The sequence below is a fragment of the Oreochromis niloticus genome, linkage group LG22 (genome assembly GCF_001858045.2).
Source record: "Oreochromis niloticus isolate F11D_XX linkage group LG22, O_niloticus_UMD_NMBU, whole genome shotgun sequence".
In the NCBI taxonomy this organism is placed as follows: domain Eukaryota; kingdom Metazoa; phylum Chordata; class Actinopteri; order Cichliformes; family Cichlidae; genus Oreochromis; species Oreochromis niloticus.
The window spans coordinates 28,108,717-28,124,887 of NC_031985.2; the positions used below are offsets into that span (position 1 = coordinate 28,108,717).

The following is a 16,171-nucleotide window of genomic DNA, read 5'->3' on the forward strand; positions in this document are numbered from 1 at the left end:
TGTAACAGCAAAGCAGAGGTTGCAGAATAAGAGTCACCTCCTGCACAAGCCCAGTACAGATGCTGCTGGTTTGCCTACAGACTTTTTTTCCAGTTAAATGCGCAAGCATGTGCTTTAATTAGCTGTAACCTGAAGCTCGTGATCATGTCTCAGTAATTTAATTAGATTAGGAAGGAATACTCATCAAGCGTGTTCCTGTAACTGTGTTATGGTGATGCTATAATGTCTAACCACCACTTGTCTTCCCCCTCCAGCAACCAGAGTGACAGCGGACACAATTGAAACACTGTTCTGAAAGACTTCTTCTTTGGTGATTAAACAAGAACCAGACTGATACCAGAGGAACAGAAAAAGGACAACTCACAAGAAAGACTGACTGACATTAAGAGACATTAACTAAGTGTTTGTGTGCGTTTCCTCCAAAAAGCCTTAGCCTGTATTGGCCTTCCTCAATATTTATGCAAAAAAAAAAGAAAAAGTATCACTCCCAGTTTCTTAAAATAGCTTTATTCTGGAGTATTTTTCTAAAAATATAGTTTATGTCCTACTGAGGCCCCTCAGGGTGAAGCACTGTACATTGGCTGAATTGCAAATATTTAGCTTGTGTTAGATCGCCTCCCAGAGGTTCCATTAGGTAGTTGTAATTTCAACTCGGAGAAAACGATTCGTCTTCGAAAAAAAGCATTTCTGTACATAGATGGTCTGTTTCCCCCTCCTCTTGTATTATATATATTGCAATATTGTCTGACAAAGGCATCCACTGTAGGACAGGATATCCATTCCTTACTTAGACTGAGTGAAGAAATTACTGAGCTTAGCATCATTCCCGCTTTTCGGTGTGGAAAGCATTTGTCAAAAAGGGATGCCGCATAGTCAAGAATTCAGTGTTTTTGTTTTCCCGAGATGCACTTTTGTAAACAGCATATGATAAACAGTTCAGACTTAACAGAATAAAAGCATCTAAATACAGGAGTAGGTGAAATGTCAAGTAGATGCTTTTTTTTTTCTTCAACAATTCTTGGGTGTCTGCAAAGCCAGCTCATCAATATTGTATTTATTTATGTGTGATTGTTTTCACCAGTAGCACTGTCAGTCACCTTTTCCTACCAAATATGAAATATTTAAGAATCTGTTTCATCTGAAAACCACCTTTAGGACTACGACTGGGGTGACTGGCCCTGGAGGACCATTACACTGGAGCAGGATGTCAGTGTTTTCAAAAGCGGACCTATTATTGTAATCCCTGTGAGCCAAAAGCTCAGACATCACGCCTCAGTTTCAGATGGCATTTTTTAGTTTTGGATGTTGATGTGAGAGTGGGAATCTCAGGCACACAGCACTATGAGTACACAGGCCTGTTATGGAGCAGCCAATCAGGAGAAAGTTTGCTTAAACTGAGGGGAAAGAGACAAAAACAGCTTGTTTCAGATGGTTGATGAACTGAGGGGATGACTTAAAGCCTGGGTAAAAAAAAAAAAAAGCGTTATTATTTTGAACTGTGAATCATGCAGACTTCTTCATCCATTGATAAAGACATGCAGCTGAAACTGAGCACGATGGGTCCACTATAATACATGTTCTGTAACTCTCTAAGCCTTTTTATGGTGGAAAAAAGAAAGTACAGCTCAACATATTTGCACAAAACGTTCCCCCTCTCAGAATCATTGATGAGTGAATTATACTGACTCCTCACACAGGGTCAAAAAACTGATTGCTGATTATAGAGAAATATGTGCAGTTATTACTTCTATAAATAAAATTTAAGTGTATTAAACTGTTTCCTGTGTTCATAGTTCAAAAACTGTCTCACTGATCACAAATGATATTCTCATTCAGACTTCAGCCAGCGTTTATTACACATTAGAGATGATGATGCATGGTTCGATTATAACAACTAATGTTCACATCTGGATTTCTGTGCAACATTAGTCAAAATACAACCGTCATATAGTACAAGGCATATTGATTTTTATATACATAGGATGTTGGGAACCCATAAAACTATTCTTAGTAAGCAGATTTGGCAGATTGGCCACAGCCCTGATGTTTACATTTACCATGAAGGCAAACAGTAAAACAGGTAACTACGGAAACGTTAAGTCCCTTTTAGGAAACCTGAGATATTTTTCATTGGCTACTTCCATGAATGAGCTATAAAGACCAGAGTCCTTTAACTGAAAAGGCCCTTTCTTCCCCCATATGTGTACTAGTAACACTAAACAACTTCAAAGGAAGGAAAAGTAATGAATCAGGTTGTTAATTACATAATTTTTATCTCTTTTTTCCATTGACGCGTGATAACAGAATTTGTCTAAGAGAGTTTAAAACATGTAAGACACAAAGCATCATGTGCCGTCACTCTTCAGGAAACATCCAGATGAAGCTTGATGCTGCTGCCATGGCGACTCGATGAAAGTACTGTTGCTGTGGCGAGCGGGAGCAGCTTCAGCGTTTGTGTGTTTAACTGATGTTGCCTCCTTTGAGCGTCTTACATGTGATCTGCCCCAGTGTGGTCATCAGCTGCTTGTCTTTCCACTGAGCTACACACTCGTCTGATATCTTTAGGTCAACCTAAAATACCAGATAACACACATGATTTTATAATCTGTACTTTAAATGTTAGATCTTTAGTAGAGGGGGAAAAATACAGCGGTTTACCGTTATAGACATTCACAAAGAAACAAACCTGGAGTTTCTCCCACACCTTCTTCTTTGGGTTAAGTCTATCATCTGGCTTGCCTGACTCATACCCTTCCACAAAGACCCTGTCCCCTGGCGACGAACCTTCTGGAGGATCCAGAGGCTCCACCTTTCTGGGCTCGCCCTCACTGGAAAACAAACAGAGATCGGAAGAGTTGGAAATTGAAGCTAAATTTCACTTTGTACAAAAAAACAAAACAACCCAGCCCCAAAAAATGAAACTCACATAGAGGCACACAGCAGCATGGCTTGAGACTCAATCCCACGCATCTTCTGGGGTTTCAGATTGCACAGCACCAACACCAGTCTGTCCTGCAGGTTCTCCTGTGAAATGTAGGCCACCAACCCGCTGACTACCGTCCTGGGCTCCGGCTCTCCTACATCGATCTTCTCCAGGTACAGAGAATCAGCGTCTGGATGCTACAGAGGGGGGAAAATTAATTTTCAGCTCCACATCGATGATCCGATGACATAAAAGTTCGGATTATGATCAAATGACAGTAACTTACCTTCTCCACACTGATGATCTTGCCCACTCTGATGTCCAGTCTGGATGGAGCCAGCTCATCGTCCTCTCCTCCACCACCACCTCCTCCTCCTCCGGCCTTAACGCCCTTCCCTCCTGCTTCTAATAACACACAAGTAAGACAGCATTAAGTCTCAGTATGAAGACAACTCCCACTTTAAGCCACACGGTTTGACACTGACTTGTCTTTGAGGGATCGGGATAGGCCTCGCTGGTAAGTTTACGGAGCTCAGGAGACTCGAACTTCTTTCTAATTGGCTCCAGTAGCTCATTTAGTGCAACCTCCACAGAGGCCTTCAGGTCTCCAGGGTGGATCATCTATAAACAGCAGTTCACCACAGGTTAAATCAGAGCGTGTTAAGGGAAGACTTCATTGTTCAAATAAACCAGTTATTGCGTTCTTCACCTCTGCAGCGAAGTCCTTCTCTACTTCCTCAAACACACTGTAAACTTTGTCTCCGCCCCACTTTGCGTCTCTCTTGATGGAGAACCCTGAAACAGTACAAATGATCAACTCATTTGATTATTCAAATTGATTTGCCGAAAAAAAGGAAGTCTGAAGCCAGGTTGCAGGAAGAGATTGAAAAAGAGTTTCTACCTCCTCGTAGAGGGAAGAGGACATATTTGACAAAAGAGAGAACTCCATTGTTCTGGATGTTGCCTGGCTCACAGAAAGCCTTCTTCAGCTTCTTCTTTACATCCTCTTTGGAGTCCAGGAGATCGATTTTCGATTCCTGGAAGCAAAAACAGATAATAAAATAAAGACAGACGGAGTGTTGAGAAAATTTCCCGTGGAAATCTTGAACTCCAATCACTTCCTTCCATAACAAACTAAGTTTATATAACCTTACCTCTTCTGAAGAGCTCATCTTAGCCCCCGTCAGCCCCGGCACCATCGGGTTCATCAGGTGGGCACGTTTAGCGTAGCCGAGAGAGGGCAGGTACTGCAGAACAACACAGGTTAAAATCTTGAACAGCTGCACAAACAGCTGAATGTTATCAATTCTGTACTAGTCTGTTATCACACTTTCACACGTAACCGAATATAGAAGCCGACATGAGAGAAAACCTTAAAATTCTCAGAAAGGTAAAGAACTGGATCTGACTCTCTGCTAATAACAGAATAAATGTTCTACATCTTCTATAACAGAAAAACTCGTTTGGCTTTTTGTGAGAGCACCATGACCTTTGAAGCATCAAAGTCAGGCTAACTTCAGGGTTAAAAAAGTAATCCCTACAGCACACTACATTCACAAGAGTGCAGGAAGAGGGAAGTAAATGAACTTCCCATTCCTCTCTGGATGTAAAGGACTGCATACTGAGCACGGGACTGCATAGCTAAGGACCTAATGAGTCTCAGCCTCCACAAAAGTCAGGAAAATTCAAGGAAATTTGCTACTTGCACTTATGACAGTCTACCTCATTCAAAGCGTGCACCACAAGGTGCCAGTAACAGCAGCGGCAGCATTAGAGTGCAATAGCAGTGACACGGCATAAATTAAAACACAAGTAAAAAAGCAGGTATTACAAAATATGAGATTTAGCTCTAATATATACAAATAGCTCAATTATGAATATCCAGAATATCACAGAGATGAAATATATATGATTGACATTTCATTCTAACCGGTAAAGTTAGTTATTTGTTACTTTCATTTTAGAACATGTGAAAAAAGGGTGTAACTACTGACTTTGTACTGTGCCTTAGATGGACGAGTTGTACTGGGACATACGCCACAAGCAGGAATGATTTCCTTTGTCACTCAGTGGTGCATTTGTGGAATCTCAGTCTCTCGCTGATCGTGCTCCTGTGACTAGCCAGCACGTCATGGAGTGGGTGGGAGGTATTGTCCACCATTGTCCTTATCTTATATATTATAAGAGAGATTTTTATATCTCTCCAGCATTTCCTCCTTTAACTTTGTCTTCATATTCTCAGTGCGTTTTTGCATCAAGTAGTGAAACCAGTTTGATGTTTACTGTTTTCTTTCATAGTTTGCAAAGTGTCTGCCTCTTACAGTCAAACCACTGTCACACTACTGGCGTACAGCTGCTCCCTTTTTAGGTAACATATCGTCATTGGAAGCTCACACACCGCTCTCGCACTCAGACATAAGTGGGCTTATGCCATTGCTGCCCACACTAGCAAACAGAAATGCATCACTATATCACCAGTATCACAAGATGACGCTTTCGTAATCGTGTGAAAATTATATCAGTGTTATTGTGGAAGGCATGATAAGTCACAGCACTAATGTACTGGATTTCTTTAGTAATTAGCAGCTGTGCTCTACTGTGAGGCTGCAGAGGACTTGAGCTAAAACTAAAGGAAAACCTCTGTAAATGTGCAAAAGTGTAGGATACCTTCTCTGCCAGAGTGAAAATCTTCCTCTGGTCAACACCTCCAAACTGAGCATCCACTTTCAGGTACTCCTCATCCAAAGCCTGAGGGCACGAGGAAACACACAAGGTACGGTTACTGTGATTAATACTAAGCTGTGAGATGGACACATCTGAGAAACTTCAACTACTGCGTTGTCACAGTGTGATGACACCAGCGTCTCAGTTCTATGAACAGCGTTATTACCTGTAGGCCAGGGTACAGCAGACCGCTCAGGAGAGGATGCTCCACTTGTTTCACCACCTCAGCTCCAGCCTTCTTAGCATCGTGCTCTGTTACCATGGAGGACAGGCGGTACACATCCAGAGTGTACTCCCTGGAAAACATGGCAACACCTACACGTTCGGTATGAGCTGCAGCTACAGGCAAGTTTTAAGAGAATGTAAAGTTGAAGGAGTGGATGTCAGATCAGCCTCTGAATCAGCAAACAGACCTGCTGAGCTGGAAGTTGGTTCCTTTGACAAACTTGAGTTTATCCAGAGGCACACCGATGCTCTCCAGCATGGCCTTGATGACCTGCTCGTAGTATTTGACCCTGAGCTCCAGCAGCTCCCAGGGAGCTTTCATGTTGTCTAGGTAAGCATGCAAGTCTGCAAACAGAACAGTGACCTAAGGAAAGGTAGAAGAGGGGGTAAAAAGGCTGTTTTAATTTAATAGCAACTACAAATAAAACCACAGTCAGCTCTGTCACACCCACCTCACATCCAGCTTTGAGGAAGTCTGCTATCTTAGACATGGGGACAAAGTAAGCTACGTGGGGTTTGCCAGTGGTCGCTGTGCCCCAGTAAACCCTGAGCTCTCTCTCCTGAAGGACCTGCTTCACCTTCTCCTCTCCAAGGACCTCCTGTAATACACACGCACGAGCAGAAACATGTGAGTGTGACTGTATGCTCCAGTCACTGTGAGCAGCCGTCTGCGTGTCCCACCTGGAGGTTCCTGGTGATGAGGTTAAATTTCTCATCTGGACTCAGCTGATCTGCCATGGTGCTGGGTGCTCCGACTGTAACACAAGCACAGAGGTCATCCTCCTGGGGTTCTTAATAAGGGAGTTCCCAGTAAATCGCTTTCGGTTTATTGTTGATCTTGGCTACAGACAGGTATGACTAACATTAGTCTGACTGCCATGATTTTTTCCATTGAAACAAAACAGTAATGCATATTAATTTTGCGCGTTTTAAAAAGTTAAAAACACTGCAGCTCAGCTTGCTGTCTATAAGCCGTATTCATGTAATAAACTTCACTTTGATGCTTCAGCTTCATAGGCTGTGCAGGCTAGCCAACAAACATAACGGTAGTTTTGAAAAAGACGCAATTAGCCAAAAAAAAATAAAATAAATAAAAATAAAAAAGCACATTTTTTTCCCGGTAAATTTGCTAAAATTCAGCATGTAGCCTACAATTTAGCCAACTCAGAGAAATACTGGCTACCTCACCGGGCAGCTTCCACCTATGAATGAAGGAGCTAAGCGAGAAAACCATGTGCAGCTAACGTTACCTAGCTCCTATGGTTATAATCGATTCAGCTGCTTTTTTCTAATTGCTACATTTTTTGTTTATCTCACAGCAATGTCGTTCTACTGTAAAATCACACTGCACAGTAGCCGACTTACCTCAAAACCCTTCTTCTTTCAAAGAGTCCTGGGTGACAGAAAGCGGCTGAACGGACCTGTCAGTGTTGCATCAGCGACAGCCTCCGCTCTGCTATCGACTCTAGGCGGAAGTAATCGAGTTCAGAGTGCAGATCCTTCCGGTTAGTAAAACTTTTTTCTTTTTTGCCCCCTAACATCCTTACACTAGGAAATTAGATTTATTGAAAAATAACGATGATAAATCATTACATTTCATATAATGATCAGAGTGTTAAAAGGCTCTGTCCACTTGTTTTGGGTTTGTTTGTTTTTTTGAAGAATCGTCTAATCGTTGTCTTTAATAAACTGAAAGTTTAATTCCTGTCAGAGTAGAGTACTCACTTATATTCGAATTTTTCTTCTACTCTTGTCAAGCATTTCAGAGAAAATCTTGGGAGTGATCAGGTAATTGTGATCTTAATAATTTAAAGACAATGGCAAACAAACACTTGTTAGAACTCTTTTTTTCTCCCAGGGTGGCCGAAGGTAGATGGATTGTTGGGGCAATGCTGGCAGTAGTTCAATGCACCAGAGAAGAGTCGCTGACACCCAAGGCAGTAGCAGAAGAACCGGAAAGATTCCTTCTCTTTAAAAATCAGTCCTTGTTAGGACTGTAGGAAGCTTTTGACACACTCACAGAGACAGACATATGAATGAACAGAGAAGCATTCCAAGTAAAACTGGTCTACTAAAGTTTCGGACATCTGAATATTTGCTTAGACTCAGTTCTTTCTGTTGTCAGATAAGTCTAAAGGGCCTACAGAGTTCAGACTGCCACTTTTAGATCTGTGCTTGTAGTAAAATTGAGAACTCATTCTGCTGTTGGAATTTGAACTTCAGTCACCTCCAGGATTTCTTGGGTGCGCTTTAAAAGTGCTCCAGGCCCTGCTGTCACTGGCTAAGGCACTCGGTGTGTTGTGTGTATGACCAATGTCACCCTTGACTTTTAGTGAACTGCTTCTGGAGTTCACCTGCAAGAAAGAGGCGGAGCTCCGACCTGATCTGAGGGTTATTAGAGGATAAAATGGGGGAATGTTGCTAGACAACACTAAAAGTGACTTTGGTTTTTTTGATTCAACATCTTTGTTAGACATACACTGCCGTGGTGGTTCTGAAGTCTTCAGCTCATCTCTAATAGTGAGATGGGTCCATCTCATTTTGCTTGCACATGCCAAGTCTTACCGGAAAAGCGAATAAGTTTGTCAACAGATGGAAATATGCAGTGCTCTAAGGCAGATGGCTGTCTAACTTGAGTGATAACCTGATAAAAACTCAGTGGGACAATCAGCACCGAAACCAACAGATGCCATGGCACCCCAAATAATCACAGACTATAAAATCTTCACTGCCTTATCAGACAGGCTGGCAAGAAGTCAAGCTTCAAAAGTTAAAATAATGCTTTGAAATTTCACAATTATATAAAATGTTCTATATTTTATCATAAATAAAAGGTAAGTTTGTCACTGTCGCTTTTGGCTCTTCGGCTATAGTGAAAGTGAAAATGTTTGAACTTGAACTTCAATATCCTCCAACAGGTCCTTTCCTTTTTCGTTTTGGGCTGGTGTTATTTTGCTGGTTTGACCAATGAGAATTTCCCTTAACCTCAGTCGCCTTGTGTTACTAGCCAAACACAGATCTTTTAGGATGACACTCTGTGGCTCTCTGCAGCTTCCCACCCACTCTCGCTCATCATCACAGCGTCGAGCCTGTGTCACATCTTTGCGGCTGTAAAGCTGACTGCATCACAGCGAGGGGGTGACGTGGTCTCATGTGGGAATGCGGCTCATAAATCCTCACCTCTTTTCCAGAATGCGAAAGATACACTGGTTGTATCCTCCGAGGCCGACCGTGTTCCAGGATTCATTACGCGCACTTTGCTGTCACATATTTCTCCCTGAAAATGACGGAAAGCTCAAGGAAAGCGACCGGGGAATACACTTTTAAACGTAAGTACTGGGTTATCGAAAAAGTCTACAATGCAAACAACAATCTAATCACAAAGTGACTTTCACTTTCAGTCTTGAGATGGACGAAGAGCAGATATGTGCGCAGTATGATGACTAATTTCATTAAAGAAAAAACAAAACAAAACTCTCTTGTCAGCTTTTGTAATCAGAATCATGATCTGAATGCACTCTTATGCCAAACATTATTTTGCCAAGACGGGCTCTATAAGCTAATCTTTGTTATTTATTTATTTCTTCTTTTATATTATTGTTTACATTAATACACGTGTACGATGGAGTATTAGGGCCTCATTCAGAAAGAAATATTGGTTTTCATTTTGACATTAAACTCGAAATACTATTTTGAGAAAAAAGTCTAAATGTGGAGATTTGTCGACCTTTCATCACGTTAGAGCGTTTATCTAATCCTGTGGGCATTTTATGGATATTGACTACAAACTCAGTTCGAAAAAAAGTTGGGAAGCCGCGTAAAATGTAAACAAAAACAGAATGCAATGATTTATCAAGATTATATCACGTGTTTAAAGTGATGACATTTACAAAGTTAAAAAACAATGAAGTCATTTAGGTCAGTAATAGAAATAGCTGGAGACACGCTAAGTTTTCCAGACGTAAAGGGAGATAAATTGTGGAACAATTTCAGAATAATGTTCCTCAATGTAAAATTGTGGAGACATTTAATGACATTTAATGCATCATAAAACCAGACCACAGTCCTCGCCCAAAGGTCTAGCACAGGGGTCTGCAACCTTTTACACCCAAAGAGCCATTTGGACCCGGTTTCCACGCAAAAGAAAACACTGGGAGCCGCAAATACTTTTTGACATCTAAAATGAAGATAACACTGTATATATTGTTTTTTATCTTTATGCTTTGTGTGAACAACTAAAGTGTGCTGCTTATGAAATCCATGAAGTGCAACAGAGAAAATTAAATTATATTTATGTAATCAACACATTTTGAACTCTTAAAGAAATATAACAAAAGGAAAGACACCAACCTGAACTAAAATGATCCATGTAGCAAACAAAAACTGTTGTCAGCCGCCAACCTTATATCGCCTTTGGGCTGTTGGAGCCTTGACCTGACTCTTAAAAAATAATTGGAAAAAAGCACTATGCTGCTGAAAAATGGATATTTGCAAAATTCTGCCTAAATATGTATTTTACCTGGTTAATGCGTGCGGCGGGGCGTGGTTTGCAGCGCCGCTGCAGGGGAGGCGGACGCACCTGAGCGACACCCGCAATCACGCCTCGCTGCCTTAACCTCTGTGCTATCTGTGCTGTTGTGTTGTTGGTGGTATATGTCGGGCTGTGAGCTGAAAAGCTACAGCCGGCTGTATGCGTACAGCAACCGTGTGTGAAAAGTGCTCAATAAAGAGATGCTCAAAAGCATGCTCATGGAAACATCGTCGGGTCTGCCGTGATATGTTTACAATGGGACTTCTGCTCCTGAACCTCTGCACACAGAGTCCGCAAATCGGGGCTATACGAAGTCAGTTTACGCAGGACTGTAAGCTGTCATCTGTCAGGCGTGAACGGTGTTTGTCTTTAACATAGTTCACGGTGGAGAACAGCTGCTGACATAATGTGGATCCGAAGATCCATAATTGGCCTACCTAGGGACAAAGTCTCGATAAATGCACGGCGTTTCGGCGGGTATACCGGCTTCCGCGAGTGTGACTCTTATTTTGAGCGATGAAAAAATAATAGAATATAATTTTATTTTTATATTTCAATATCACAATATTCTTCCATTTTAGAACTACGAGTTAAAAAGAACTAACATAAATAAAGTACACTTCAGCTAAATACTTCTAATTTATTTGCCCAAACCAGGCGGAGCCGCACTATAAGGACTAAAGAGCCGCGGGTTGCCGACCCCTGGTCTAGCAGCTGCTCTCCTCCGTTCCCAGACATTTACAGACTGCTGTTAAAAGAAGAATGGAAAAACCACCTGAGCCTGTAACCTTTGCTTTAAAGCCACATTACTTCTGTAGATTGGGAATCTGATGATTTAAACAAAAAAACAAAAAAACAAAAAAAAAAAACTACAAAGCATGCACAATTTTTTTTAAATCCTTCAAGTTAACAAACGTTTGATGACGATTTCTGCCATTTTGTCAACTATCACGGTTGATTTCTCTTGTAGGTGTCCGGGATCAGGAAGACCTGGTTAAGGGTGAAGTGTTCCAACAGGCTTTCCATCCCCCTGATGACACGCCGGCCTAAATTCAGAAGTTTGTGAGGAAGACGAGGAGAAGCAGGAGCCAACCAGCTGAGACAGAGCGAGACTGTTCTCTCTTTACTTGGTTTAACCGACTGCTAAATATATAATTTATCATCAGCTATTTCTTACATAAATCATAACAGAAAGAAAAGTGACAGAAGGTCAGGGCTGACAACATCTGCCATATTAGAAAGATGTTCTCAAAAGAGTTAAAAGAAGAAGAAGAAGAAGAAGAGACAGTTAATACAATTGTTTAAAAGAAGAAGCTAAACACCGGGGTTTTAAGCAGGGCGCCCAGTCCAAGTCTGGCTGTGAAGGTCCAGCAGCACTGTCAGGACCTTACTGCTCAGCCAAAATCTCCCAGGTCCTCCCTGCAGTAAAGAGGCGTTTCCTGGTTTAGACAAAGAAGGAAAAATAATAACTGTGGACAGCTTTGACTGATGAGGCTTAAAGGAAATAATTTTTCTGAGCCATATGTCGTCTTTATAGTTATTGTTAAAAATATCTTATATGTGGCTGTTTTCAGTGGTGAAAAAAGAACTGATATACTAAAAAATAGTCCAGAATAAAGGAGGACTCCAAGTTAAATATTCAAGGTAGCAGCAGCAAAATGTACTTGAGATATGAAAAAATAAGTGTTAAAGTTAAATAACCTGTTTTCTCTGGCATGTGAGATATATGGTGTTTTTATTGATGAGTATCAATACTGGATGTTGGAAGTTTGTATCATATGAGGCACATTTATACAATATGGAGAACCAGGAGAGACATGTACATGGAAATAAAGCATTTTATTAATTAATAATGAATTGTGCAATAAAATATTAATTACAAATTCTACCGATCTCGATGTCGGTCAGCGGCAACGGCTTCAGCTTCGTCCCAGGCAATGTCGATGGTTCTATTTAGACATTAACAAAGTAATTTATTGTTTGATCATTTAATGGGCAATAACAAAAAAGGAAGATGAATTATAAATATTTCCAAGTCATCCGTGCGTCAATCAATCAATCAATCAATCAATCAATCAATCAATCAATCAAATGGAAAGCAGATTATCAAAACAAAACAAAAATATTCAACACTCAATAAAAACATCTAAAAAAAATCAGGATTAAAAAAATATTTTTTCAAAATCTTTTAAGAATAAAAATAGATCAACAGATTCAAAAATGAAATTAGGAATAGGGTCAATAAATATTAAGAACATTATGAATCAAAAAATGTTAACTGGAATGACTCTCTCTGTAATGTGATTCACAGCATCATACTCAGTGGATAACAGTCAGGGTTAACGATCAGCTACAAAGCCAGCAAACCCAAGTACTGATCGATTGAGACAAACGATGAAGGCCTTGTTCTGTGTTTATTATGGCACACTGCACTACATGCAAACTCAACGTGCTGAACACAGAACACACAAACAGAAACCTGTGTAAACCTTTACGATGCCTTAAGGCAGCGAAAGCAGCAAAACAAAACACTTAAGTATCGGCCTGTGTGAATAAAGAGGTTTTGGGTCTGTTTTTTAACGTGTGCACAGATGTAATAGATCCTTCCAAAGAACAAGCCCACAGTAACTACAAGCACCCTCATTGCACTTAGATCTAATTCTGGGAACAGTTAAAACATCTGCACCTGATGACCTGAGAGGGCTGACTGGGTTGTAAACTAGAATGATAAAGAAGGGTACTGCTTTTGTTTCCATCTATTTTGGTTTTTGCCTTTTTCCATATTTTCTTTATTATATAAATATATTTGGTTGCTTGATTATTACGACAAAGCCTCTGCAGCATTTTTTTCTTATCAGTATAATCCTACTCCTTGACAAATTTTGTATCTATAAATGTAAATTTGCAAACAGAGCATACATTTTTGTATCATAAAAAAATGAAACTGATTTCTTCCTCACGCACACAAGGAAAGATGGTCATATATGCAACATTTTTGCTGTTTTTTAATGAACTTGTTGCCTTGTTACGTTTTTGTTGTTCTGTACTCTGGCGCTTAAAAATGAAGCCAACAAGGAAGCGGCAAAAAAAAAAAAAAAAGAGAACTGCACTTCCTCTTTAAGCCACTTGAGGCTGTCTCAAAAATGTGACAGTGGAGTGAGGGGGGTGGTTGCTTTGATTGACAGGTGTGCTGTGTGAGCACTCGCCCTCTCCTCTCTCCCTCTGCATCACCTCCATCAGTCTTCTCTGTGGCCCTGCTCTCTTCCTCCTGCCTGGAAGCTCCACCTTCAGCATCCTTTGTACCACCGCCTCTGTACATCTGTACACACATCCCAGCAGGTCTAACTACTATCTTGTAAACACTCCCTTTCACTCTTGCTGCTATCCTTCTGACACACCCACTCCACCCTCCCTTCTCTTCTTCACCTGTTGGACACTGTCCTTTGCTTCTGGATATCCTGATAGTCTTCTGTGTTAGTTGTTATTCAAAGGTTTCAAATCTATTTCTTTGGAATGAACATAATGAGGAAATGCAAAAAAAAAAAAAAAAAAAAAAAAAAAAAAGTATAATTAAACATATGAATTATGCCAGAATATGTTTAACAGTTTATTTAAACGTGTCTCATGTTTGTGCTTCCATCATAAGACATCTGTTGAGGGATTCGGGGCAAATAACTGTTGTAACCCACACAGATCTCATAGATCGCAATTATGAGCCCAGATATTCACAAACCAGTCAGTAACCCTGGGCTGAAATGTGCTATGCTAATAATACTGTGACAAATGAAAGTACAACACACTTTTTAAAAAATGGCTCTAAAATACCAGGGACAACAAAATGAGTTGGTGGTGCAACTGTATGCAGTAAACTTGGGGTTTTCAGGCTCTTCCAGGACGTTGGTAACTGTTTCCATCTGGTTATCCAGACTTGCATCTTCAGTATTCAGTTCCTTTTGAAGACACAATTTCTGAAACTCGTTTTATATCCTGTTGCTTCTTTGGATTTTTTCCGACTCTCATAGACGAGAGCACCTTCCACATAAAAGCTGTTATCATGCCAGCAGCAGATTTCTCATCCTGACTCACACTGATCTGAGTGAAACACAGTCATGATCGCATAATTAAAGTAGAATAATCTGTGTGAGGCCTTAACACAGGTCATTACGCTCAAATATTTTATTCTGTCTGTGACGTGTTTTAGTCTCCCTGGCAGAATAAAATATAATATCAGTCATCATCAGATCAACGATACCATAAAATAACAGTTTAAATGTCTCTGTCCAGCTGGGCTTAGGGGTCGGGGTCAGTATTTAGAGTCAGAAGTCGGGCTCCAGCCGGGGGAGCACCGGGAGGATGAGGTTCCCAAACGAGGAGTCCTGGGTGATGAAGAACCCGGAGGAATGGACGTGAGCGTGCTGCAGGGCGGCCTTCTGTTGGGCTGCGATGTGCTGCTGCTCAGCGCTGTCCCTCACCTCCTTCAGGCTGGGTCTGGACGACAGCGGGATGTTGGCTCCGGGGCTGTTCATGGACTGGCTCTGCAGCAGCCGCCTCTTCTCCTTGTCCAGCTCCGCCAGGATGGCCACACGGGTCTTGTTCTGAAAGCCTTGTCCCGGCGGGTTAGCGGCCATGTTAGCTAAGCAGTTAGCAAACACCGGTTTCACGAGTCCACAAGGACATAAAGCCGACTGCCGGGATTGCTTCTTTAGGGTATGTGGTTATATAGAATGTCTTCGCTATGGAGAAACACAAAGCACGCCCTGTTAGAGATAAGACATGAAATACCGCCTTTGGGCAAAGGAACTGGACAACTTCCGGCTAATAGTTCCCCTTTCAAAATAAAAGTTCACGGAAACGACATCAGTTTTTTATCGTTTTATCTTACGGCAACATGCAGATGACAACGGTTAAATGTTTATTTATGTAATGATGTAAGAAAAAAAAAAAGTATGTCTTCTACCGGGAAGAAAATATTCATACAAAAGTCACCGTTTATGTGTGCGAAATAAAACCAATATTTACCAAACATTTATTGCAATTTCGTGACTGAACACTAGATGGGATCAGTTCATTATGAATCATAAACTATGTGAATGTGAAAATTGAGCCACACCTGAAAATACGACGAGGATTCTCGTCATAGATGGAGTGCAAAGAGTGCCAGAATCATATCACTAAATACACCATTAAGCAATTAATTAAGTGGATGACTAATTCAATAAAATTGGAAATATATAAATAGTGTATTAAATACATCAATTATTGATTAAACTGTCAATTAATCTTTTGACAACATATTTTATTATTTCACGGTTCCTTTGTTGCAGTGCAATCTGTCAGCCTCACCCATTAGAGCCAGGGCACAGGGATGACGCTCATCTGGTCAAATATTTCAGCAGGTGTTTCTCAATACTAAGTACGCACAGTTTGTACTTGTATACTTGCACGCTCGCTTCCCCGTTTGAGGACGGGAAGACACATCTTGCAGGCAGACAACACAGCTGATGACATAAGCTTATGATAGATATTTATCAAAAAAAGGGGCAAATGGCGGCCTAATTATCTATGTTATTTTAAAAATATGCACAATCATACGAGTACGATTCTCAGCTGAATGTCCCATTGATGTGAAATTACTTCGAAAACTGATCTGAAAGAAGTTAGTAAAGAACTGTGTATCATTATATGAAATTAAACATTACTGATTAATCAAGACGAGACGGTTCAGCAGATCTCTCTTAAAACGCTTAGAATACAGTTGAACAAGTATC

At 40.8% G+C, this 16,171-nt stretch overlaps 3 protein-coding genes and 1 long non-coding RNA gene across 8 annotated transcripts in view; 2 read left to right on the forward strand and 2 right to left on the reverse strand.

Annotated features, from left to right (window-relative positions):
* nhsl3 (NHS like 3) overlaps positions 1-1,769 on the forward strand; it is a 42,928-nt gene extending 41,159 nt beyond the window's left edge. For all 5 annotated transcript variants that reach the window (XM_005463556.4, XM_005463557.4, XM_005463558.4 and 2 more), the window contains one exon: positions 255-1,769. In XM_005463556.4, coding sequence (XP_005463613.1) covers positions 255-295 — 41 coding nt within the window. In that variant the 3' untranslated portion in view covers positions 296-1,769. The remainder of the gene's footprint in view (positions 1-254) is intronic.
* Positions 1,770-1,831: 62 nt separating this feature from the next.
* yars1 (tyrosyl-tRNA synthetase 1) lies at positions 1,832-7,343 on the reverse strand. The gene is made up of 14 exons (XM_003458484.5): positions 7,238-7,343; positions 6,554-6,627; positions 6,325-6,471; positions 6,061-6,236; positions 5,814-5,943; positions 5,591-5,671; positions 4,078-4,170; positions 3,825-3,960; positions 3,633-3,718; positions 3,409-3,544; positions 3,210-3,328; positions 2,927-3,120; positions 2,687-2,828; positions 1,832-2,571 (listed from the first exon to the last, which is right to left on the reverse strand). The coding sequence occupies exons 2-14, from the start codon at positions 6,608-6,610 to the stop codon at positions 2,461-2,463; spliced, it is 1,608 nt and encodes a 535-aa protein (XP_003458532.1). The 5' UTR covers positions 6,611-6,627; positions 7,238-7,343; the 3' UTR covers positions 1,832-2,460.
* A 302-nt stretch (positions 7,344-7,645) lies between these two features.
* Positions 7,646-13,227, forward strand: LOC112843471 (uncharacterized). Its single transcript, XR_003215828.1, has 3 exons — positions 7,646-7,660; positions 7,731-9,201; positions 11,374-13,227. It is a non-coding gene; the product is annotated as an uncharacterized LOC112843471 (long non-coding RNA).
* A 770-nt stretch (positions 13,228-13,997) lies between these two features.
* Positions 13,998-15,247, reverse strand: LOC100702946 (SOSS complex subunit C). Its single transcript, XM_005463559.4, has one exon. It carries the CDS (start codon positions 15,029-15,031, stop codon positions 14,720-14,722), a length of 312 nt encoding a protein of 103 aa, XP_005463616.1. The 5' UTR covers positions 15,032-15,247; the 3' UTR covers positions 13,998-14,719.
* Positions 15,248-16,171: the final 924 nt, after the last annotated feature.

Bases quoted from the DNA above. Each gene is read 5' to 3' on its own strand.
- yars1 (XM_003458484.5), bottom strand. From the start codon at position 6,610: ATGGCAGATCAGCTGAGTCCAGATGAGAAATTTAACCTCATCACCAGG. The intron at 3,329-3,408 runs GTCAGTGTCAAA...GTGTGTTATTAG, and splicing joins TCCCGATCCCTCAAAGACAA to AAGCAGGAGGGAAGGGCGTT. The intron at 3,121-3,209 runs GTAAGTTACTGT...CCCCCTCTGTAG, and splicing joins AGATCATCAGTGTGGAGAAG to CATCCAGACGCTGATTCTCT.
- LOC100702946 (XM_005463559.4), bottom strand. From the start codon at position 15,031: ATGGCCGCTAACCCGCCGGGACAAGGCTTTCAGAACAAGACCCGTGTG.